This window comes from Aricia agestis, chromosome 5 (assembly GCF_905147365.1).
Source record: "Aricia agestis chromosome 5, ilAriAges1.1, whole genome shotgun sequence".
NCBI lineage: Eukaryota > Metazoa > Arthropoda > Insecta > Lepidoptera > Lycaenidae > Aricia > Aricia agestis.
The window spans coordinates 1,213,148-1,240,569 of NC_056410.1; the positions used below are offsets into that span (position 1 = coordinate 1,213,148).

The 27,422-nt window shown below is 35.4% G+C and overlaps 1 protein-coding gene across 10 annotated transcripts in view; it reads right to left on the reverse strand.

Annotated features, from left to right (window-relative positions):
• Positions 1–26,997, reverse strand: part of LOC121727394 (fibroin heavy chain-like) — a 44,706-nt gene extending 17,709 nt beyond the window's left edge. For 5 of the 10 annotated variants that reach the window (XM_042115226.1, XM_042115227.1, XM_042115221.1 and 2 more), the window contains exons 1-2: positions 26,970–26,997; positions 11,616–13,242 (exon numbers count right to left, since the gene is read on the reverse strand). In XM_042115226.1, coding sequence (XP_041971160.1) covers positions 11,616–13,242; positions 26,970–26,980 — 1,638 coding nt within the window. In that variant the 5' untranslated portion in view covers positions 26,981–26,997. Of the gene's footprint in view, positions 1–11,615; positions 13,243–26,848 lie in introns of all 10 variants that reach the window. The other 5 variants (XM_042115220.1, XM_042115224.1, XM_042115225.1 and 2 more) reach the window with 5 other exon arrangements.
• Between the last annotated feature and the right edge of the window lie 425 nt (positions 26,998–27,422).

Genomic DNA, 27,422 nt, shown 5'->3' on the forward strand with positions numbered 1-27,422 from the left:
TTAGAGAATAGCACAACGTTAATGATATAATATAATTTTCAAATATCATATTTATGTTTTATTTTATGGCTCGTGGAGACCACCAGAATGGTCACTTTAAGGTAACAAAAACAATAATTTATTTTATATTAAAATTCAAAATCCTTCAAACTGAAATTAAACCGAAACTGACACGCTTTAAGTGGCGTGGGACTTTATGCCAATTACTTAGCATGTTAACCGTTATACTTAAAATATCGGTAAATATTTAAACTTCACCTGGGGCGACTAGCTAATAGGACAATTATTGTTCGTTTTCCATGGTATAACAATATTACTATTTAGATAATATATATTTAGGCTTGTGGCCTCGACTGTACTCGTGTGGCGGACGAGGCGGTGTACCGGCGATCACTCACAGACATTATTAAGTAATAAACATTAGATACTAAATTATTATCTTGTTACGTGTGTTTCGGGGTTTTTATCTGGTAACTACATCTGTTTTGCGCTATCAATCATTACGTTACGAGGTGTGATTGAAATTAAAAGATGTAGGATAAAATAAGATAGTAGGGTTTTTAGGTTTCTCATAATATGTTAATTATTTCATTAATACAGTAGACCCTTGCTAATTCGGTCCCTGGCTAGTCAGGCACCCCTTGTAATCCGACATGCCTGATTAATTAAGGTACATAAACATTATTTTGGTCAATATTTATTTAGATACGTATTTTTTTTGTTACAATGCATGTAATTACGGTAACGATTACAGCTCGGTACCTAGCTTTAACTTTGACAGGTTCTTAATTCAATTGACGGGGGAGGCACACAATTGTCATATTGTGTGATGAAGAGAAACTTGTTTTTTAAAAGAAGAAGAAGAATCTATATGTAATTGTCGTTCTTCAGTTATGATGGCCATTAATAACACATAACTCAAATAGTACGATTACGACAGTAAAAGTGATTTTCCTACTTGTTGCCCACCAGTCCGGGAACTAGCACTGCGAGAAGAACCGCCCCCGTATCACGTGTCTTGCGAGAGCAATGCGATAGCAATTATTGCGCGATAATTGCTCCAAAATCGCAATTTCATAAACACGCACCAGCCAAAACAATACGATTGCAATCGATTACTATACATGACACCATTGTTTGTGACATTCATGACACCCAGCAATCGCTCGCCCGATTGTTGCTAGTGGATTGTTGATCGCTATTTTTACGTGATAAGGTAGCCGGTGTAAGAAACTAATACGGGGCCTTTGCAGAATACTAACTAAGTTGACGTAGACGTACTAAAAATTAAGTGTGGACTATCCTGAGAATAAATATCTAAAAAAATGTAATTGGTATTATTTTCAGTATTTTAGTATAATGATGATGATTGGGAGTGCAAAATTCAGTACCTAACTCCTAATAAGCTAGGGCCTAAGATGTATTTAACCTTTAACTTAAGGATATTATTAGATAAATTATCTTCACTTTACACAGATAATCGGCTTAAGCGTTACTGATAAGATAAATAAATTAATAAGCTAGCCGTTAAATCATCGGATTTCAACAGGATCTAATCTCGTGGATCGGTGTGTGTGATGTTTATCCTTTAATCTAGTATTTAGATTTATTTCTAAACCTAGACTTTTCAGGGCTGTCAAATATGAGTTATAAAAATGTATGATGGATTGAAATGATTTACTTACTTATTTATTTATTTTTTATTTTCTTAGGAAAACTTACAGCTATTTACAACTCCATTAAGATACATATTAGAAAGCAATATGCCAATAATTAAAAGTTTCCACTAGTGTAGTGTAATAGTTAAAACTTAAATGTAAATGTAAGTCATTGATGTAAACTACTTTAATTATTGCTTATTTTTTATTTTAGTGAACAATAAAATAAAAAATAAAAAATAAAAATTAAAATTGTTTTATTTCTGAATAAATTTGAATCAAATATTTTCAGAACGTTGAACTACATGTTGCCTACCACCGGTTCGGGAACTAACCCGGCGAGAAGAACCGGCGTAAGAAACTCGCACGGGGCCACTTTTTAGTAAAAAAGTGGAAAATTTGTCTTTTAAAAAAGATAAAATTTACAATGTAAATAACTTAATTTATACAATATGAATACACAATTGTAAGTCACATATAATAAATGTAGAAGCAGCCTTGCAAGCAGCCATCCTACTCCCAAGATGTGCTATCGTTTAGGAAATCGTTGACCGTATAGTAGGTATAATGTATCAAATATTCGATTCAAACGTCAAAAATACAAATGGATACGAAAATATGAAGTTTGTAGCGTCTAATAACTAAGTATAGTGTAACTTTAGTAGATAAAAAAAGTCAGACGATTAAATAAGTAATACCTACACTCTCCAAGTACTTCTAGGTGGGTAAGGTGGGTAAACATCCGGGCATCTGAACATTCCAGGGATTTTGTCCATATCTAGATATTTTAGTTTATTGTGCGCAGAAACAGTTACGGTCATCATACATTCTGTCGTAACATTTGGAACTAATTTAGTATTTCGTCGCATTTAAATCAGCATCGATAACATTTAGTCAGCCCTAGCTAATGGTAGTTGGTATTTAAGCCCAGACACCTTTAAAGCCTACCGACACGATAAACACAGCCTCAATGATCGATTAGACTTCTACCACTTCCATAAAATATATTTCTAGTAGCGCCAGAAATATATGCAAAATACCATGATTATTTACCGATGATAATGTTTATTTTGTAATAAAATAATAGCTGTAAATTATTATTATTGAATTATTAAATTAATGTGACACGCAATAAATGTTAATTGTTTTATTATTATTGAGTTGATTGCTTATTAATTAAAGTTTGTCTTCCTAGGTAAAGTCAGTTTATCGACGAGTTGTTACATTGTTACTATAAGGCCTTTTTATGCGTTAATGTGTTTCTGAAACAGTATTTGTTACAAGTAAAGATAGCCACCAGATAAAATGATTCATATTATAATATGTATGATAGACCAACGTCTGCTTAGACTTTTTAAGGTCTTGACTTAGAGCATTCTAAATACATATTAAAGCGTTTCAAATACTAAGAAAATATAATTATTCCAGTTCAGATGAAAATTAATCTTCAAATTCAAAATCAAGTTTTGAGGTTCTACGCGCTACGAAACTTGTAGCAGTCAGAGTCAGCAACTTCATTTAAATTTTAATTACTAATTACACATTGCAGGCGCCAGCAAGTGCACTTAAATTATTAGCACTCGTCCACGTCTTAATTAAAAGGATAAGGCTTCTGATTGCGTTATTGAATTATCGAATCAGCCATTCAGCAGCCGACCTCTAACCCGTGGTCAGCGACAAAGGCGTTCGGCTGTATGATCGTTGCCGCGGTGCTGAAACATCTTTAAAAATATACTTTGACAGCTGACGCAACGATAAAAAACACGTTTGGCGCCAAAGGTTATGTCGGAGTAGACAGAATATGGTTATGTTGTGCCTAAATTGAAGGCCTAAATAAAAATAAACCTAGATAATAGATTTAACACTATAATGGGGTCTCATTAGATTTTTTCTAGACAAGAATCAAGATAAACTTTGTATTTTCTAACATAAAAATATGTTACGTGCAGTTTTAGTTCAAGTAACAAACATTTTTTAAATCCATCCGTTAATTAACTTGTTTATTGCGTGGGGTCCGTTAGTGTTTCCGTGAAAATGTCCTATATTCTATTTCGAGACGCAAAGCATATTGTATATTATTAAATTTTATAAAAATGGATCAGATAGTTTATTAATAAAATTTCACTCCAAAAAGTTGCTAAAATTAAAGATTGATCTGAAAGTCGGTGAGGTCATTATCGAGTCTAACAAAAATGTGTCAGTGTTGTAACATTGCATAATTTCGCCTAATTTTTATTTGAAACAATATCGTAACGCTTTAGATAAGGATTCCCCTAATGGAGGTTGCTCAACTCGTTGGCCAATTTAAAATATGTTATTAGTGTAAAATTCCGATTTCGTTATTGTCACTGAAGAAGACTTTTATTACTAAAATAGATGACCCGATGAACTTTGTGTAATTTCCCTCTTAATATGAACCTTTTCTGACTTCCACGTATACTTCAACACTAAAATTAATCAAATCAGTTTATACGTTCTCGAGTTTAAGTGGAACTAACAAAATTGAAAATTATTTTTTATTTATATGAATTTTCTAAACAAAAATATTTTTAGCCCGTGTTTAGAAAAGCGATTTATCATAAAACATATTTTGTATCATAAAAGCTGTACATACGAGATAAATTTATAATAATTTAACATTTGCGTTTAAATGCTATCTTCACCGATAAAAAGTACTTACACACGATACTATAAAGCTTTGCAATGTTTTTAAAGTCTAATAAAAGTAAAAGTCACTTGACATAATGGGATGGGATACAGATTAATAAATGTGCTTAGAGCGCGGGAACCGTATATTCGCGATAACAACTATTAATGCTATGGCTAGCTATAAGCTATTGCTTTTTCGGTTCTCATATCAAATTTCTTCTAAATCGGTTCAGCGGTTTGAGTTCAAAGAGCTAACAGGCAGACATTATATATGTACATAAAATATTATATTTCTTTTGCGCAAAACTTTCAAGAAGCTTCCGACGCGGGAGGCGCGACTTATACGGTAATAGGATGTATTTGGGACGCGATGAGGACTCGCAAGTCCGCGCCATGACTAATGGATCATTGGATTATATAATGCCCTTTTCGTCATCCCTCGTCATTATCGTCGTTTTTGTTAATGTGATTAAAATTTTTCTTAAGCCATCAATCCCCAAGCGGCACCCGGCTGTCGCATAACAATTCAAAATCTATTATGTCTGCGATTCCCACGATCGAAGTATTAAGACGTTAGTGCTTGGGAGTTTTTTAATGCAACAATATTCAAGTAATTCGTATTCCTTCTTGAAAGGCCGGCAACGCACCTGCAGCTCTTCTGATGTTGCGAGTGTCTATGGGCGACGGTAGTTGCTTACCATCAGGTGACACGTTTGCTCGTTTGCCCCCTTATTTAATTATAAAAAAAGCTCTTTAGTTCTCTCTTTCCACTTCTATTTCTCGTCCTCGGCTTACCATAACTGACTTTTTAATTTCCTTTAAACATGCGTTGTGGGTACCTACTTGTGGGCATTGCATAGCCATAAAGTTTGTAATGTTATTATCTGTTATTGGTTAGATAATATAATGTTATGTTTTATGATAAGTTGTTTGTCTCTTATTCTTTTGTCTTTATAGTCTGGCTGTTTTAATATGTCTCTTGAGTGTTTAATGAAGATGTTTTTATTTATTTTATTGCCCTGAATTTTACAGTAAATTCATTTATATAATGTAATCAATTTACATGGAACGTCCCTGGCTCTCGGAGGGCTCACGGCCACGGCCGTAATTGCAGATGATCCATTGTTAAGCCTTAAGTAAAGACAATTACACACTAATCACACAATTACAGATTATACAATGCAATATTGCAATTATTGCACTTCTGAGTATTGTTAGTTTATAATCGTAACAATTAAAAATGCATCAGAAAGAATGTGACAGAGTAATTGATTCAAATAATTTGTATTGATGTAGAGTTAACGACGCGGATTAAATATTACTAAATAAATAATTAGCGCGATTAATTTATAACTTTGAAGGATATAGAAAAAATGGCTTTAATTGTAACTTTGAAATAGTCGTTAAATATGAAGAGATTTTTTCTGAGCACGTGAATCCAAACATTACAATTCTTATTCTATTTATTTATACTAATTAAACGCATAAAATATTGACACACATCCAAGCGGCTGATTCGTTAAGATTTTCTAAGATTAATAGCTTAATTAGAGACGCGTACAAGCAAGGCCTAGCTATTTATCGGTACAAAGTAAGCACCATAAAAACTAATTTGAAAGCGAACATCCCAAGAAGGCTTGAGGCTTCTCGAGACGCTCTTGACCAAGTATTTTCTAAATAATTGAATTTATTTGAGGATGCCGAGAACATCTGCTGCCAATTATTTCTCCTTAAGGATTTATGTAAATTGGATGGCTAAATACATTTATGAATGAGTTTAGAACAGTTATGGAAATGAGCGCGACGAGGCCGAGCCGTATAAATGTTACTCAAGACTGCAGGTGAACCCTAGTTATTGGGAAAGCACTAAGATAGGTGAAAAGCGAAACGAAAAGTTTGTAATAGTAACTGAGTTCAAATAATTTGTATAATGTAGTTTAGTTCTTTCATTTAAGTGTTATTGAGAATAAATAATTATCTTGTAGAGTCATTATAATTAAACTTTTTAATCGGGACTTAACGCGACTTATTTAAGTAGTAATGCTACTACGAGTACATACTTTTTCTCGACGTTTCGGCCGTGTTGCAACGGCCGTGGTCACGAGGGGAACCAGTGTCTATAATACTTTATGGTTATTATTATTCTTAATTAACATCATTAATCAATAATCATCAAACACTAATAATATTATTATTGATACATATTTACTATTGCTTGTTGAACGTACCTTTTTAAATTTAAATTTGTTATCTGAATATAATTAGTAAATAGGAAGATTCGGTTTACTCCGTTTTAACCGTTCAAATTTTGTCTTAATTTCCCTTAACCAGTTTTTTTTTAAATCATTTTAATATTTCCTACATTAACTTAATTGATGAAACATAGGAAAATGAAACAATCACAAGTTAAGCCTCAGTTCACACATTACACGTTTATGTGGCGGAAGTACAGCCTTATCCTTGAAGATGATGAATTATTCGCCAAAACATTATCCAGGAAACTGAGGGCTGACAACAGAGATGAGTTATTATTGTATTCAAAAATCTTTAATAACTCGCTTAAATGTCTGTCAATTGACGTGATAAATGTAGTCATTATTTAAGGAATTGAATTGTTATTAAAACTTGTAGACGGGCAAATTCGAACGTTATAAAATTTTTGTAACAGTTGCCTGGCGTAAACCGAACTGCATAAAAATGTGTATAGGTACGTGTAGCGCGAAAATAGTAAATCACTGATTTTGTTTATCGTGGTTTCAAAAAGTCGTCTACGAGTATGCATGAGTTTTTTTCAAATATCGACTAGCTACTGAAGTTACCTAAAGAAGACCGAAATCAATATTACAAGAAAGACACACAAAATAATGATGAGGCCAGAAAATGGCATTTAAGTTTTCAAGAAGTTCTATACAAAAGACATCAACGATCCCGCACGTGATGCCAAATTTGAATTTTATTGACATTTACTTAAATTATAAATATCAACATTAAATTATTATAAGACGTTTGCAATCTCCATTGAATTGTGGTTTATATTGTATATAATGCCAGTCACTTTATATTAAGCAGACTTAACGACGCTCATCTAATGTCAAACCTTATCAAAGTCTCGACATTTGACGGATGATGAAATGGTCCTCCGAGCCCGAACCAGAGGTGAACTGGCACATTCGAGCGACGATGAGGTGAACATGACTATTTTAAGTAATTCAGTAAAGGCTGTAATGATATTATCGTGCTCTGGTTTTTATTTACAGCTTCGCTGCATCCGTTAAGATATTTTTCTTTCATCATAATATTCTATCCGTCCTTCAAAGTTTGTCTTCTAAGCATTTAAAAGAACTGTGAGGTAGTATTTTTATATCACCACTAGCGACCCGCCCCGGTGTTGCACGGGTATAAAATATATTATAGCCACTGAAAAAATTATTAAAATCGATAGCCTATGATCCTTCACGTGGTCTACTTCTTATCTGTGCCAAATAACATAATAATTGCTCCAGTAGTTCGCGAGATAAGTCCTTTCAAATAATTTCCCCCGTTTTTCCACATTCTCCTATTAGTCTTAGCGTGATAAAATATAGCCTAGCCTTCCTCACTAAATGAACTATCTAACACTGAAATAATTTTTCAAATCGGACCAGTAGTTCCTGAGATTAGCGCGTTCAAGTTAGCCCTTTCAAATATTTTTTCCCGTTTTTATCCATATTTTTCTCTATTTCTTCGCTCCTATTAGTCTTAACGTAATAAAAATATATAGCCTATAGCCTTCCTCGATAAATGGGCTATCTAACACTGAAAGAATCATTACAATCTGTTGCGTAGTTAAAGGACACGAGGGAAAAAAGCGACTTTGTTTTATAATATGTATAGAAGAGAGCTTTTTTGTGATTTGTATAGGCAACCACCCCAGTGTCATGAATTTTCCCATACAAAAGTTGAAGAAAATCAGCGCTGCTTCTTTAATATTAAACTATATATAGTGGACTCATAATTTATATACACCCTTAAGTATTATGACTTTGTTCTGTTACACCCTGTTTAAATCCAGTAAATACAATATTCGCAAAAGATTTTATCACATTATTGTGTAGGGTATATCATTGTCAGTCACGCGCCAGCGCTGAACTTATCTATACAAAATTGACTACGCGTTATATTTATTCATAAACCAAGATAATGAGATATGTTGAGATAAAAAATCCTTAATCCTCGTTGGTTTTATGATAAGATTATTATCGTTAGATGGCCGACGGTGTTGTTGCAATGTTTTATCGATGCTTAAGCATATGATTCTGAATAATTTTACTAGTATTCGTCTTTGAAGTCAGTTGACATTGTTATCGGCCATCACAAAGACGCGAGCTCGCCGCTATCAGCACGGTGCGCGTGCGCACAAAATGTGATTATTGTATAAACAATAACTCGCTACGGCGAGATCTAGTAATGGATAGGCCTAGGTAGCGTCAGCAAGTTCAACTCTTTTATAAAAAATATTGTTATATACAAAAAGATACGGTTTAAATCTTAATATAGTAAATAATTATTTAAAGCAGAGTTTTTTTTTTTTACTTTTAAGTAGTACGTAAATTAATTACATTATAAACATGATAAACAATTTCGTTTCATATTATATTCGCTTCTGTGGAATATTACCGGATTATAGAGCGATGCTTCTGGAGTATATTTTCCAGATTGCCGCATTAAATTTTGACTAAGATCTCCGTGTTTCTGCCGACTGTACCCCGATGTCCTTTATATGTTTACGGCGGTTGCGACACACGACACACTAAACTTCACTGTGACCCGCGCGCGGAATCCGGCCCGGACTCGAACCCGCGACCCCCCGCTACCCTCTCGCAGCCCCCCGCTACCCCCCCGCGACCCGCCGGGGTCGCATTCTCGGGAACTGGTCACTGGCCAAAATATTTGCGGTCATCTCTACTATAAGTACGCATTGTTTCGAATTTCGATTTCGATTCGACCATGCGGTGGTATCGTGTCAATCTTTACCGCATTTTATCTGACAAGATCGTTCATACTAATGAAATTGGACTTTAGGTATTTATTACTGTATTTGTATTTGTAATCGTATACATATTATACGTATTTAATCGTATACGTTAATCGTATACTAACCTAACATTTTCGGTCGCGGTCGGAAATCGGAATCGAAAATTTGCAGTGCAAAAAACCTGAAAGTTCTTTCTAAGACGTTGGAAAGCACAACACCCACTAAATTAAATTAAAAATATCAAAAAAGGAGGAAAAAATGTATTGTTCGTATATAACTACAAAACGTATGCAGATTTAGATGGCTATTCATTTACATAACTTACAAAATCGCTAAAAACCGAATCAACATTCCGCGGACATAGTTGGAGTTAGTTCGTTATTAATTTACATAAAATGGCAATCGTGAATCATATCACTATGACAATAATTGTTGTAATTAAATCTGACATCTAGCAGTATAAATAAAAGTTAGAAACACCTGGAGCATCCTGGTACATAGCCTTGACATTTTTTACACTATTATTTATTGAACCTGTCGGTTTTTTCGACGAGTTAAAAAAACATTGACAACGCGCGATGAAGAATAAGCAAATAATTTCGCCGATATAAAAGTAGACAGTTTTGTGCTATAAATACTATCTTTACTAACATTTTAAACACGTAATATTGTGTCCGTCTGTTACTCCTTCACGCTTAACCATTACTAAAAGATGCCATTAAAGCCAGCAATGCTACTAATATCATAAAGGCGAATGTTTGTTTGGATGTATAGATGTATGGATGTATGGATGTGTGGATGTATGGATGTTTGTTACTCTTTCACGCAAAAACTACTGAACGGATTTTAATGAAACTTTACAATAATATAGCTTATACATCAGAATAACACATAGGCACAATTTTAACCGACTTTCAAAATGGGGGAGGTGTTATGTTCGTTATCATATGTTCAACGATTGCTCCGCCGTTTGTTAACCGATTTTCAAAATTTTTCTTTTGGTATATAGGGTATCATCCCAATTTGGTATTATATTCACAAAAGTGGTGATCTGATGAAGGATGCATAAGTAATCGAGGGAACTCCTCAAAATTTATAGGGAAACATATGGTGACTTCGGTTTCGTGAAAAGTACTCTAACTTCTAAGCATAATATGCTACCAACAAGTAAGATTTTGCACCGATGTATACCTGGTATACCGTGATTCGGAAGGTGCTGAGAGAACTCCTGATTCTTTATAGATACAAGTTTGGGAGTTTCGGCGTTGTTTTAAGAACTTAAAGCATATGCTACTATGCAAATTACATTCATCATCATCATCATCATCACTACCATATTATACCATGCATCGTCCCATGGTTATGACTTATGAGCCTATAATGACCCTGTTATTGGTACTTTTCATAGTCTTTTAGATTCGTGACTCGAGTTTGTCAAGCGATAATTAAAAAAAATATCTATACCTACCTAATGTTATAAACCTGAAGGGTATGTTTGCTTGAACGCGTTAATCTCAGGAACTACAGGTCCGATTTAAAAACTTATTTCAGTGTTAGATAGCTCATTTATCGAGTAAGACTATAGGCTTAATATTATCACGCTAAGACTAATACGACCGAAGAAACTCAGGAAAATGTGGGAAGAACGGAGGAAATATAAGAAATTACCAACTACTGGAGCAATTTTTATGGCAATATTAAGCACAGATATAGAGTAGACCAAGTGAAGAGAGTAGGGACATAAGCTATTTTTATGGGAAAATGAACGGTTTCTGTAAAATTCCTAATTAACGCGGGCGAAGCCGCGCGGGACATCAAGTTAAAAATAAACTTCAACTGTTGATTAGTTAAAAACGAAACAAGAAACAATAACATAATGAGTCGAGGCTCGCGAGGCGACGCCCTAGCTCGGCGACCTCTCCGGCGATTATGAAATTAGTACCGACTGACCTTTCCAGTATTGGTTTAAAGTTTTTAACTCATTACACCATGACCGCCGAAGGTTAAGATCTAAAGGGGATTTAAATAAAATCGAAGATCGGCAGCGCCGATAGCGTCAATACTTAGAAGAAGTTTTATGGCTAATGAGGAATGCGAGGCTCGGTGCAAAATTCTTGTGAGGTTTTCTCGAAACGCAATTTTAAAATTTCTATCGGCAACTAAATTATCGTCTTATCTTATGTCTAGTGAATTAAATAAAGTTATGTATAAATAATGGACTATGTGATTTGGCAAAGAAAATCAAAAAGATATTCTAAACTTCTCAATTGTATAGATGTAATAAGAATTCCTACCTTAGTGCTAGCTTGCAGGAGGCCGGCTCCGCTGACGACTCCGTTGATGCACTGGGACTTAATGACGCAGGCGTAGCCGTCGCCCGAGCAGGTCTGCTGCAGGTCTCCCGAGCCCACTGCTCCCCCGCCGATGCCGAGGCCGAGGCCGACGCCGATGTTCTGCTGCTGCTGTTGCTGCGTGAAGTCAAACTCGTTCAGCTTCTGCTGATTCTGAATCAAGTTGACGTTGGATCCCGCTGTGGCCGCGCTGCCTGCTAAACCAGAGAATTTGCTCACTGCTGTACTCGCAAAGTTTTGGGTATTAGTACCGTAAGCGTTATAACCACCTTGAGCTTGACCAATGTTAGCACCACTGGGGAACGGATTTTTAGCGAGGTTAACTCTAGAGGCTTCGTAAGTCGACTGGAAACTTGTCGGTCTAGTCGCGGCTACACCCAGGTTAGTAGCACCGGCGAACTTGGACACGCCGCCGTTTAAGAAGGGATTTCCCCCGAGATTAAGCGACGACCCAGCAGATTGAGCACTATATCCGGCACCGTTATAGCCAGCTGCCCCGGCGTACCCCGAGCTCGCGCCGTACCCGAGCCCCACTGCGTTCACTCCTAAGCCGGCGCCTCCTACGCTAGCGCCGCCTAGTCTCGAGCCTCCCAAAGCAGTCGTTCCTACCGCCGCATTTCCTAATCCGGCGCCCGCCACTCCGGCGCCTCCTAGTCTAGTGCCTCCTATTCCGCCGGCTATTCCAGAGCTTCCTATGCCAGCACCTCCTAAACTCGCAGCTCCTAGGTTCGAGCTGGATAATCCCACGCCGTAGGCGGAACTTCCTAGTCCGGAAACTCCTAATCCGGATCCTCCTAGTGCGGCACCTCCTAGTGCTGCATTTCCTAGTCCGGCGCCTCCTATTGCGCCACTTCCTAGTCCAGCGCCTCCTAGTGCGCTACTTCCTAGTCCGGCGACTCCTAGTGCGCTACTTCCTAGACCTGCGCCTCCTAAGGCACCACTTCCTAGTCCGGCGCCTCCTAGTGCGCCACTTCCTAGTCCGGCGCCTCCTAGTGCGCCATTTCCTATTCCGGCGCCTCCTAGAGCGGCACCTCCCAGTCCGGCGCCCGCTAAGCCTGCGCCTCCCAAATTAGAACTAGTAAAGCTCGAGCTAGTGAACTTCTCGAAGCCACCACCACCCCCAGCTTTGAACGGCGAGTCCTTGTTCATCCACCAGTAGGGTACGTTACCGGACGCGGCCAGCTCGGCCGAGAGGAACTGGAACTCGTTGGCGAGGTCGGCGGCGGAGGCCGCATTAAAAGCGTTAACGTTTTCGAATCGTTGGACGATCCTACCGTCCTTGATTTTGACGCCGGCGCATCCGTTCGCGGGGGTGCACTCCTCGACGATCTCCTGCGTGTGGACGACGGCCCCGGGCAGAGCCTTGAACGCCGCGAGAGGCTCACCGTTGGCGTCGTAGTTGATGGTGCAGTCCGTGCATCGCTCGGCGCGCGTCTGCGGCGCGGACTCCTCCGCCTCCACTTCGATGTCTTTGGCTTGCGGCAACTCCTTCACGTCCTCGATGTTTTCGGGGAGCGCGCCGACGCTCAATATGAGCGCAAACGCCACCACCACCAGTGGCTTCATGTTTCTGTAACAAGAGAATAGTTCATTATTATGGATAAGTAATTACTAAATTATAATAAACGTTTGAATACGATTATTTACCAGTACCTAGAAACCTTTTTTACAACAGTATCTTTAAATAAAAATTATATGTTTTCCTTGAATAAAATACAACGTGAATTAATAAATGTAAAAGCTCGCAGACGCCGTGGCAATAAAATAAATTGGAGACATAGATGGGGAATGATATCATAGCCGGTGTCAGACAACACACAGGTTTGGGCTAAAATTAACGACGAGTATTCAAATGACGCAGCACTTACTGAAGTGAGTTTGCTCAAGCTAGTCAACGTTATGAGCGTTTAGGCATTCATTAGGCAACAAATTACAACTACACTTCTTAGGGTGGGTTGCACCAACTTACTTTAACTGTAACTGTAACTTTAACTATAAAGTCTACAATGCAAAATGCCAATCTTTGGTTAAAGTCAATAATGGATGCCATATTTAACGATGACCATAGAGCTCGACAAGGCTTTGAAATGAACGTGGCGAAAAATGGAACTATCGCTGTCATCATACAAAAAGGCCATTTTTGACAGTTCTCCTTTACCAGCTGCGCCCCCCGCCCACCTTCATTTAAAGCCTTGTCAGACCAGCAACAGACATCTGTCAAATTCTGTGGTCAAATTTAAGGTTAAAATTAAGTTGGTCTTAACTATAACCATAACTTTGACCATAACTGTTACGGATATTAAAATTATTGAATTTATACAATAAAACTGTATTTTTCTTGGTTCTTGACTCATGGTTCGTATTGTGTGGTGTTTAAGACCATCTAAATTATTAATAATATAAAATTGAAATTATGAATCCACAGAGCCATTCCGGATGTGTCTAGCCCTAAGGCCATCATGTCCTAACATTAGTATTTAATATTCTGATATTGGTAATAAATTTTATTGGCGAGTAATAGTTATCCTACGCATTACAAGTGACGGTAGATTTAATCCTTATTTTTCATGGCAACATCCTCTCCGCCCACGGCTCTGCGTCATGGTGTCTAAACATGGTAATACCACGGCGATACTAATGTGAATTATCACGTACATACTAACCTGACGTCTGGAATACGTTGATTACAATATACTTTAGGTGCCTTCTTAAGCATTTTAAAATCGCTAATGTACATATAAAATTATGGTTTCTGCTATATTATTTTGGATAACACATTAGTAATTCAAGCATTTCGATAACAAGCGATGCTAATAAGAAAGGCCATAATGATGAATGTAAAAATAATATAATATTCGATTCTGGTCAAAGTTTAAATCTGCCATCGTTCTTGAACTTTGAACTTGTCAGAGGCTTGACAGAACACAATTAATATCAATGAATGGAATGATTTACTCCGTACAGCACCCGGAGCCTCTCGTACAGTCGACGCTCAACATTTTTAACCTTGCCGCCATAGAAACGCTATGGAAATATGATAAGCATGGTTTCGTCGGCTGTACCTTCGATGCGGAGTCATGTATTGCCATCATTAAAATAACTGCACGTCATTTATTAAAACAAAGGTCGTCATTTGAGGTATGAGCAGGCAGGTTCACGGGGACTGACACCGTGTCGGATTATTTCAGGGTGTTCTTCTAAGTGTTAAGTATCTGTGAGAACGAATTTATATTCGTAATGAATTATTCAAGGATCCAAATTAAAATTATTTACATAAATAAACAAAACAACAAAAAGTATGACTAAATTATTTTCATACTATTAATTTACTGCATGGTAAATAGCCGACATTAAAAAAATAAAAGTATTATACTCTTATTTATTTTTATTGATTATTTTTCCGACCCAAATATCGACCAATAGAATTGCACCATTCGACGTCACGTGGTACAACCTACATGGTATTATACTGATAATTTTTTGAAAATTTTCTCTGGTAGTTGCTATATATAAAAGACAAACACGTCAAACTGACAGGTTGAATTCAATTGTGTCTCATGGTGCAATTATAGTGGCCGACATTTGGGACGGAAAAATAATCCCCCGAATACCACACGAGCTTCAAAATTATCTGGCATTTCCGATAATTTTGAAGCTCTTGTGGTATTATAAGTGATTATTTTTCCGACCCAAATATCGACCAATAGAATTGCACCATTCGACGTCACGTGGTACAACCTATATGGTATTATACTGATAATTTTTTGAAAATTTTCTCTGGTAGTTGCTATATAATATAAAAGACAAACACGTCAAACTGACAGGTTGAATTCAATTGTGTCTCATGGTGCAATTATATTGGCCGACATTTGGGACGGAAAAATAATCCCCCGAATACCACACGAGCTTCAAAATTATCTGGCATTTCCCTCAAGGTTCCCTGCAAACAAATAAAGTCGTCAAGTTTTTCAGGTAAAAAAATCACGAGCGCGAAGCGAATCCTTCATTTGTTTGCAACGAACCTATCGGGAAATATCCGATAATTTTTAAACTCTTGTGGTATTATAAGTGAAAATTCCATGAATAATTGAAAATTTCGACATAAACAATTTTCCGTCAAACTTAAGTAATAATATCTCAGGGACACATAAATAGTCGCAGATGTAACTGAACCGTTTTTTGTTCACATTTAGATCAAAACGAAGTTAAACAATGCGTGGAATGCGGGAGACGGCAATAATTGTCTACGGGACGTAAACGTATGACTTATGACACGCGTCGTAGGGTCGGCCACAAAATATCACACATACAGAGGTCAATATTTATGATTTGTCCAAACAGCGCGGTCGGGCGAAGGTTCCTATGACATGTGACGGCAGACGCGGGTGAGTAATGCTAAATAATTAGCAAATAACCTCACTTCCTCCCGTGACAAACAACTCTACACCTAGGTCATTACATTATCCATCATTCGTAACAACTGAATCTTATGATTTGTCACGTCTGCCTGTGTTTTAATAGTGTCGTAAATAGTATATAATTTTCTTTTACCAGAGTAGCTTTAAATATACTCCAAGTGACACGAAAATATGAGATTTTAGTAAAAAAGTTTTCGGAAAAAGAGATTATGTAGAGGTTACATTAGATTTTTAAAAGTAAACTCCTGGCTTCCTACTATAAGTGTAAACATTTATGGTGGGAAGCCATTTTGCTTTCGAAGTCAGTTGAAAAAATTTGCTTATTTTAACCGCACGTCGAGTCATTGAGAAGGCTGCATAAATGGCAAAAGAGACAAAATATTTATCAGGTGTCGAAATGTCAAAATATGTGTTACTTAGTGCTTAGACAATGCTAAGTAGTTTGAGTGCCCTAGGTAATGTAGGCGCGAGGCCATCGAAAGCGTGGCCCGTGGGCGGAGTCTCAGGGCTAGGCATAATCATACGTTACGTCTTAGTCATAGCTGAGCCGCATGTAAAAAGTTCATCTGTAATTTTTGGCGCCATCGCAAGGATCGCTTTAATAGGTCACGCGTCGTTTGTTAACCCGTAATTATTTCGACGTGGATTTCGGTGCACGGTTTAATGTTGTTTATAAATTGAATTAACCGAGATCATTCCACATTAGGGTCGTCTAAATCACTCCACGTCCTTTATAGATCAGTAATCATCGTTAAGCCATTTTCGTCAATGCTACCAACCTACAGCGTTCTAAAATTAAAAATATTATGTCAATAAAAAGTAGAGGTCGTTCACACGTTTGTTTCATGAATTCGCATATGGCCTGTTCGGCATAATAAAGTCTATAACGATTCATTGAAGCTTCTCAAGCCTCACCTTGCACCGCAATGTTTAGGTGTTCAGACAAAGACTAGATAACATCTTAATACTATGTATTAACTGAGATCTCTACTGCGATAGTGTCGTAGGTTAAAATATTACAAGAGACAATTGCTGGGTCGATGTTTCGTGGGACTCACACGAGGCGATTACTCACTTCGATCCGTATCTAATGTGCGAATGACAGTTGCAATTTTATATTTCTCATTTAATTATGCAAAGGTCATTTGAATATGTAGGGAAAGGTTTTCTATGAATCATATGCACTTCATAAAATAATAATTATTATAACTTTAGTCTTTACATGCAGTGTTTCAGCGTGGCAACAACATAATGTTATAATGAGAAGGTAGATGTTTATATGCATTAAATAGGCTCCAAAACTACTAGATCGATTTCATTTAACACCGGTGGAAAGTCGACCACGGGAATAGATAAATCTACTTTTCGTTTTGATCATAAGAAGACGCGAGCTTTTAATATTTTATATACTTTAGTAAAAGTTAGGTATCTATGTGAATCTTTTTTGACGGCCTCTAAGTTGCAAAACTAATAAAAGGCGCGAAAGCTCTTTGGGAACACCGCAGCAATCAGCGCCATGTCAAGGTTGTCAAATTTAATATTTATTAAAGTACTATTGTTCCCAAATGTCATGGCGATGTGTCGATGCACGATAATTAGTGGGTATTTAACACTTCCGTATTTCCACCAAGTTTGGCCACATAATTGTAGGAAATGAAGAAGACTCCAATGATGTCGATTGGTTTGATTGGATGATAATATTTAAGGCATAACCTTAAATATTTTCATCAAATGCAATCGCTTTTTTTTCGAGTAGATCCTGGTCAAGAAAATTACAGGTTTAGGTTAAATTAACTAGAAAAACTAGTCCAATATTTTTTCAACCAGTGAAGCGGATGATCGAAGATGACATAATATAAATTCCGAAAGGTACAGCAGCTCTAGGATGTTATGATGTTGTTGTCACTAACATCGTAACATCTAAACAAGGCGAGTTCCGTTACAGAACAATGGATTTTTTTATTTTACAAACGTAAAAAACTCATGCTCATCTTGATATTGTAAAAGTTTTTTATGGCGTAGCGAGCAGCCTCAACTCGATAATTAATCACGATATTTATCATTGAATAATCCCGAAAACCGTGAATCATTGGAATTAATTAACATTAATACTTCAATTAAATATGATTTGCAATGGTTGAATTGTTTTGCTCGTTACGCGGTAATGTACCTACCATGTAACAAAATATTATAATATCAGTATTTGGAAATTTAAGTTTTTTTACAACAAAAACCCTTTGAAAGAAAAAAAATTTAAATAGTACCACAAACCTTTCTAGTATACACGTAGTACCTACATTAATTTTGTTTTAGTAATTTACTGCTGCATTCAGAAGCATTTAATTATGATTAAACTTCAATTTAATGAAGAGTTTGACAGATAATGTATGGGGCGTATGTTAAAATCTTCATTTAATTATAGTTAAGTAATTAATATTCGTCTCTGATTGCGGCAGTTAGTGATGAGTGATGGGCAATATAGGGCGATTAGGTATAATTGACATGACCCACATTTACTTAATAAGAGCGTTTAAAAACCTCTTTTGCATACTTTGATGCGAGCGCCGTATCGATCCTAGGTTCATCATCATTATGCCGATAACGACACCGTCCGACAGGTCACGAGTTCGACCCCGGGTCAGGACTAATTGGAAGTGGTGAAACTGTATATAGACTAGTTCAACTGACCCATATTTTCAAATCTCGCAAAAATTTTGCAACTAAATATTGGGAAATATAGATGAATCTTACACTTTAATAATTAATTTTATGATTAGCTACTGTTAATAAAATCATCATCATCAATCAAAAATTATCATCATTTTTATTATATTAATACGCGAATGAAAAACTTTGGATGTCTTTTGACGAAACATGCGGAAACGTAGGTGAATGAAATTTTATAGTTTATGGTGAAGGAGTGCATCGAGCTAAAACACAAGCTCCCTTACTAATAAACGTTGTATAAGCTTTGAATAGTTATACAGTTTTTTGTTCCTCTCACACAAGTGACATTTTTAATTGGATTGAAGAAGACAAAATACTGTATAACTATTAAAAGCTTACACAGCGTTTATTAGTAAGGGGAATATACTATAGAGGAAGTTAATTCCTAGGCAGATTAGATGGAGGACCTACTCTTTTGGTCGCATTACGTCAAACCCAGCTGACAGCTGACAGATCACAATTGACATTGAAATGACATGATCCGACCACATGACGTTGGTCTGTCAACTACTTAGGAATCAATTTCCTCGATGGTACATACGATATCAATTGACATAAAAAATTGCAACTGATACGTCCCTGATAAGTCATTGCCCTGAGCTAAGCTTTACGACAGATCCATAAAATTTATATTTTTATTTTTCTTCTAACAATTACTTATTTATGTCATTACTCAATGACACTAATATCAGCCTTTACCCTGAATAACTTTGAATGACATGAAATTAGGTAACTCAATAGTGTACACACACGATCAACATAATATACCAATTCACATTTAAATGTATACAGTGAAATCCCTCATTTGTAATCGACCTTAAACTTGAAAAAGTGTTTGGGATGACGCGACCGCCCGCCTACACACAGAGCCTTACAGTAGGCAGTACCTTGATTACGAACATTACTCATCTACGGGATACATTATTATTTATTATACTTTAAAAAGACAAATTGTATTGTAGACTCTTTTGGCACCAGCTAAAAATATAACTTCTATTGTAATCTTAACTTGAAAAACGCTTGTGCTATGGAGCTTTCAAAATATACAGGGTGTTACAAAAATAAGTGATAACGAAAATTTTTTTTCACTTTTGTATGGGCAAGGGCCCGAGCGTCACGAGTTTCCCCATACAAAAGTGAAAAAAAATTTGGTCTTTCAGCGCTGCTACTTTCACAGTGAACTATCTATAAGGAACACGTACACACCCTTAAGTATTATCACTTATTTTTGTTACACATATTATGAGGACCATTTGTTAAAAATATAAGTAGTTATAGCTGTGACTCTATGCATGAAAAGATAATATATCACATTATAATGTTTTTCAGCCTTACGTTAAGGCATATAAGACAGGAAAAAGCATTTAATAGGACGTATCCTAATAATAATGATTTTGTTGCAAACCGGGCGAGTAGTTTTGATGCAAAAGCTCCCATTTTAAATATTAGATCAGCTAAAACTTAGCCACGGGTGCGTTGCTGTATTATCAGTTACAGTAAAAATTAATTAACACTAAAATTTTATAGATCTATAAATCTAAACTCAAACAGTACCGATACATTCCACGAGGAGATCGCCTTGATATCAAAATCAGTTTACGAAATTCATTTTGTAATGAATCATATTGGCAGATAATCTAAAGATTCTATTTACATATATACATATCATATACATGTATTAACTTCGGTCCATGATAATAAATAGGGGTCCTGTGATGTTACGCAAAGATGCAACCTGGGCAAAGCCGGTTTTTAATACCAAAGGACACTAAACTCTAAGAATTAATATTGTAATTTTATTTAAACTAATACACCAAAATAGTAGTTTTATTTTGTAGAAAGGACGTATACGTACTTTGGTAACACATAGTACTATAGTACTATGTGTTACCAAAACAAATAAACTAATGGTCAATCTGAGGCAAACAGAAAAAAGATATGAAAGCTTTATCCAGCTTATACCTCATGACAGCTCAAAATAGTTCAATCTTATTGCGCAAGCGCATCGTGGCAGCTCAATCAGCGGCCATTGTCGACGCACTATTGTCACCAACTGTGTCAATTACATTACGAGGGGATCCATGATGTTTACACTGGGCTACATTAAAGGATTGCTGCAATGATAAACGATAGGAAACCCAACACTTGTGTGATAAAATATGGACTAAGAAATACGAGTACTTACTTGGAAAGAGAAGATATTTTTATTAGTTTGCATAGAACAACGATATATGGAATAGACCTCGGGGAGGTTAGTTTAGGTTAGTTAGTTACAAAGAATGCTGTTAGACGCTGAAAACGGGTATGGTAAGGGTGCGATTTTACGAGATTCTCTTCACACGTATGTAGACAGAGAAACATCCACATACGTTGTTGAAAAAATATGTAAAATAATTATATTAAAGTAAAGCCCTACCAAGTCCTACCAAGCTCCGCTCGAGACATTACGCCGGATACTGCATCATTAAGTTTATTAATCCTAGTGCTTTTCTTAGCTTTCGAGCTTTCGAGCTAAGGTGGCTTTACGGAATTTCGCGTCACATAGTTGTCGCGCGAGGTCGCGTGTTTCACAAGACGTTGCGACAGGCGACCCCGCCCGCAACGGTCGCTTCTTTATAACCTATATAGAGCCTTTACAATACCTCAACATACTGCAAAGGATAAATATCCATATCAACATTATAAATGCGATAGTGTCAGTCTGTCTGTCTATTACCTCTTCACGCCTCAACCGCTGACCCAATTTTGCCGAAATTTGGTATACTTTGAGTCTCGAGAAAGGACAGAGGATACTTTTTATCCCGATAAAATGCACGGTCCCCGGGTGATAAACAAATTTTTCTTTGTTATAAATATAACCATTGCGAATGGTATAACCATTGAGAGAATCTGTCAGGTTGGATGTGGAATCAGCTGTTGTAGTTAAATAGTTAATGTTTATAGTTTTATATATAATAGTTAAATAGGTTTTTTTTTAATGTTGTAGTTAAACAAAATAGAGTAAACTCGAATGCTACAACACTTGGAGCTTACAAAAGAAATATTTAGCACATAATATTATGCACTCGATAAATAACACCATTTGGAGCAGTCGAGTAACAGTTCTTTATAAAATTATTTTCTTTTAAATTTGCTGAAACCGAATACTATATTTTAAGAAAAGAATACCATGTTTTTAATATAAATAAATATCTCCAATAGTTGTGACAGCTCTGCAAGCTCAATATAATATTATATCCTTTGTATAATCGAATTTAGTATAAATTTTAAATTCAACACACGAATCTAAAACTCAATTGTGTTCAAGTATCGAAAAACCCCAACATAGAATTTTATATCACCATAAATACCGAGACGAAAATTCCGAAATCGCGTCATGACGTGACGTCAGCCGGACCTATTTTGCGGAATATGCTAATGTTGAGGATAGTTCACGTTTATTTTGCTTCCAACAGGATTTTTATGGCAACAACATAAGTTCTAAGATTTTACGGAAAGTTTTTGACACCATCTATCTAGTTGTGGTACATGTAAAACCGGCTAAATAATAAAGAGTTTTTTCCTTAACGTATGATGTATTGTATGGGCTATTGAGTATTTTATACCAAACATGAATTTAAATAATATACATTTAAATAACACGAGACTGATAATAGCCTTATGTTATTTATTTACCTTTTTAAATAATTATAAAAACACAAACTACAAGTTGAAGAAAAATGTTATAGAGACGCTAACTATAAAATATCATTGTAATATTTAAACAGATGCTATAAATTCGTGTTTTGTTATATTATATTTTCCCTTAATGTATATTTTCATTTAAATCCCTGTGACATGATAAACCTACACAATTTTCCAGCGGCTGCGGCTTTGCGGCTTTCGGCGAGGCAAATATTAAAAACAAACTGACGGAAGGATAACTGCTTCTTCTCGTGGTTTATAGTCTGAAAAACCTAGAAATGAATGTGTTAAAGTAAACTGTCAAGTAACAATACATGTTTAATTTCTTGAGGGCCTGTATCACCACTTCCTGATAAGGTGCCGGATAGGCTATTTACAACTTATTTGACAGATGCAGCATCTGTCAAATAAGTTGTGGATTGCCTATCCGCACCTTATCAGGAAGTGGTGATAGTGTTTTATTATAAAGTTTGAATTGTCGCGAATAAGTGAAAATCCTACTAATATAAAGGCGAAAGTTTGTTTGGATGTATGGATGTGTGGATGTATGGATGTATGGATGTTTGTTACTCTTTCACGTAAAAACTACTGAACAGATTTTAATGAAACTTTACAATAATATAGCTTATGCATCAGAATAACACATAGGCTACAATTTTAACCGACTTTAAAAATGGGGGAGGTGTTATGTTCGTTTTCTTATATTCAACGATTACTCCGCCGTTTGTTTTTCTTTTGGTATATAGGGTATCATCCCAATTTGGTATTATATTCACAAAAGTGGTGATCTGATGAAGAATCCATAAGTAATCGAGGGAACTCCTCAAAACTTATAGGGAAACATGTGGTGACTTCGGTTTCGTGAGAAGTATTCTAAGTATATGCTACCAACAAGTAAGATTTTGCACCGAGATATACCTGGTATACCGTGGTTCGGAAGGTGCTGAGAGAATTCCTGATTCTTTATAGATACAAGTTTGGGAGTTTCGGCGTTGTTTTAAGAACAGAAAGCATATGCTACTATGCAAATTACATTCATCATCATCATCATCATCGTCACTACCATATTATACCATTTCATAGTCTTTTAGATCGAGACTCGAGTTTGTCGATAATTAAAAAAAATCTATACCTACCTAATATTATAAACCTGAAGAGTATGTTTGCTTGAACGCGTCAATATCAGGAACTACAGGTCCGATTTAAAAACTTATCTCAGTGTTAGATAGATCATTTATCGAGTAAGACTATAGGCGCTATCACGCTAAGACTAATGCGACCGAAGAAACTCAGGAAAATGTGGGAAAAACGGGGGAAATATTTTTTATGGGAAAATGTACGGTTTCTGTAAAATTCCTAATTTACGCGGGCGAAGCCGCGCGGGACATCTAGTATGATAATAAAATGATCGTAGTACCTGGTATAATAGGTTACTTGACTTATATTGAATATCAATAAACTAATTATGCGTATTTCTTGTTACATTGTAGGACATAGTTTAAAAAAGCAACAATTAAAGTCAATAAAATATCGTAGGACTATTAACTGGAATTAATAATCTATAAGTTTCCTCACAATAATATACGGTCAGTAATTATCTTGCAATCGTTAAATATTCAGAATATTTCATTAGCCCCGCGTGGGGAAGATTCAAAATCAGATTACCACATCCCATTTAGATATTCGCAGATTGCATACAAAACTTTACTCAATTATTTATTCAGCCAAATATTTCGCATTTCATAAAAAAGTAGAGAACTTTTTTATATTTATTAAAATTATATTAAATGTTTTCCGTAATTTAAATCTTAACTTATTCTTTAATTTTCGTAGAAGTTCATTTTTTTGGGATTAAGCTTATTGAATGTTCCTGGGACATGTAGCTTAATCATTAAGCGCACGCGTACATACCAACACATTAGACATAATATTAGAATAAATTTCAGGCCTGAAAATATAAGTTTATATTTAATAATAAAAAAATATTTATATACATTTTTTATACACACTATTTATATAAAACGTTTACATATAAGCCTTAGATGTAAAAGATTTTTGTCGCTTCCAAAAAAGTTTATAAAAAGATCTAAACAAGGTTGTAAGAAACGCCAAATTCGCTACAAATTAGTACCTGTGTTATGTCAGTGTAACATGTTTAATATTGGTCTATCCGTGGGAGGATGGTAACATTTTTTACCTTCAGTTTAACATTTTTATATTCCACGATCATTATTTATATGGAAATGATTAAAGTCAATCATTTCCATATGAATAATGATCGTTCGGAAAAATATAGCAGACTCTACAAAAAAAATTAATAATTTATTTGTTCTAAATTTTAGTCTCTATCAGTCCGTGGAGATTAAATATAGATAAAAAAGTAATGAAGTGACGCAAGTGAAAAAAATAATAATGCAAAAATTCCAATACATTAAAAAAATACCTAGAAAACCAAGAATTTTCGGTTATTTAATTTTAACAAACAATAAATCTGTGACAAATAAATCAGTTAATTAAACAACCAAAATTTGTAGATTAGGTTTCTAATTAGGTTCTCCGTTAGGTTCCCGAGGTAGATTCCTTATAGACTTTAAGAATCTATGTAGAGCAGGCTATCGACCATCGGAGTGGCGAAACTCGGAATTATCTACAATCGGCGATTTTCTTTCACAAACGCTGTATTTGGTAATGCGCGTATGTTGATGTAATGAATTAATTTTCGATCAAATTCGACGCGGATTAATGATCCTGCGGATGTTTTGTTGGGAGTGTAATGTTTACAATGTAAATGTAAATTACATAATGCAAGGAATGCACAATGAATTATAATGTATCAAATTTAATTTTAATAATTTATTTGTTGTATTTACAGAAAAGTTACATTTCACTGGATGTATGAAAGAGTATCTTCAGTTTTTTAAATATTACTGAGTAAAATATCGTTTAAAATAATAAAAATTAATAAATGAAGTTAATTCTTAATTTCTAATTTGTTACAATAATGTCCATCTGCAGTTCAAAGATTTTATTAATTTATTTAAATCTATACTTATGTCGTTTGTTACCTTTTCGCGCTTAAATCGCTGAATTGATGTATCGCAATTGATAGTTTTTGGTCGGATCATGTCAATAATCAATTCAATGTTGTGATCTATCAGCTAGGTTTGACATAACGCGACCAAACTACGTAGGTCCCCCATCTGCCTAGGAATCAACTTCTCTGATTGTACATACTTCTGGGAACGGACATAGACTAGTTTGAGGCTAAATGAACGACTGTAAGAACAAACGAATAGCTGCGTTACAAATGTATTTGCAAAATTTTGTTATTACTTATTTTACGAGTCGAGCAAACAATAGTTAAATGTAATCGTATTTGTCAATTCCAATTTATATGTAACTTTTTACTGGATGAGCTAGTAAAGTGGTGAGATATTGGTGAATGACTGGTGATGGTGATGGAGTGGTGATGAAGTGGAATTGGCAACTTTTACACATACAGAGTATTTCCTAAAACTCCGCATCGAGGAATTAGCACATTGTTACATGAGCGGTGACCACACGCGGCCATCACCACCATCACCACCATCAGCGTCATCACGGTTGGCATCATCATCATCATCATCCCCATTATCAATAATATGATGATGAATGTTATCGTCTTCAAAATTTTCAACCTTTTTATTAATAGGAGATCACAATATGGATAATAATAATTTCTCGAAATGTTTTATAGAATTACATATATGAAAAAATAATAGTGACTCTAGCAAGAAAGTTAAGTTTTAAGTAACAATTTTTATGATTTACTTATTAGTACATTTTTTAAGTATCAGATTCTTTTGTTCAATATGTAAAAAATCACAGTGAAATATTATATCGATTCCATTATTTACAGTGCCAATAAAACTTTTGTACTTAAAATATTATAAAGTTATGTAATGTTTTATTTATAAGTAACTCTGTAAAAATTTACTCACAGATAAATTTACGAAGTTATAAAATATGACGCTTTAAATGTAAAAATATTAAACTGTGTTGTTCTGAAAATAATATTCTGAGTAGTATTTCTTGTTAAATTATTTTATTTGAAAAAATATAAGTAATCTGTACAGAAATATCTCAGAAGATTATATAATAAAAGTAAAATAAAATGTTCCATCCGCACGTTCTCGTAGGCTACCAAATCACCCCCGAAAAAGACTTCAACGCGTCCGCAGCACTATCAAATTACTTATTAATTTTTAAAATTCTCTATTTCTCTCTTATAATTTATTTAAAAAATGTAATATTTTGTTTTATTTATACTTAATACCTAAAAATAAATTTATAAAACTATATTTTTACCTATATTTATCGGCCACTGTATACTGAATCTCCTCTCAAACTTTTGTAAAACTTCAAATAAAATAAAAATGATTTTATCCAATCGAATCCACAAAAGCTTAGTAAGTAAAAGAGAACTCACATAACACGCATCGCTCAACACTACGCACTGCACTGGGGCGGGCGCGGCGGCGCGCGTATATAAGACCGGTGACGTCACCGCACCCCGCCACAGGGGGGTGAAAACCTCCCGCGCACGCTGCCGCCATAAAAAAAAATAACGTTTCAAAAAGGTTTCAAAATATTTTCCTTTTTTAAAATGTTTTTTTTTATTTAGATGAGGTCAAGCGCCCGAGAGGTGCGTCTATATTTGCAAAATTGTTGATGCTTTTATTATTTCGCAAAAAGTTCGGTATGCTGAGATGATTTTTGCAAAATCGAAAGTTTCTGCTTATAAAACTGTTTAGTTGGAGGTACAGTAGTCGCTGAAATAACTGCAATGCACTAACAGAAAAATTTGAAAATACCGAAAAGAAATCTAACAATATTTTTTCTGAGGATATATCTTTTAATGAGAAATCTATCAACTCCTTTA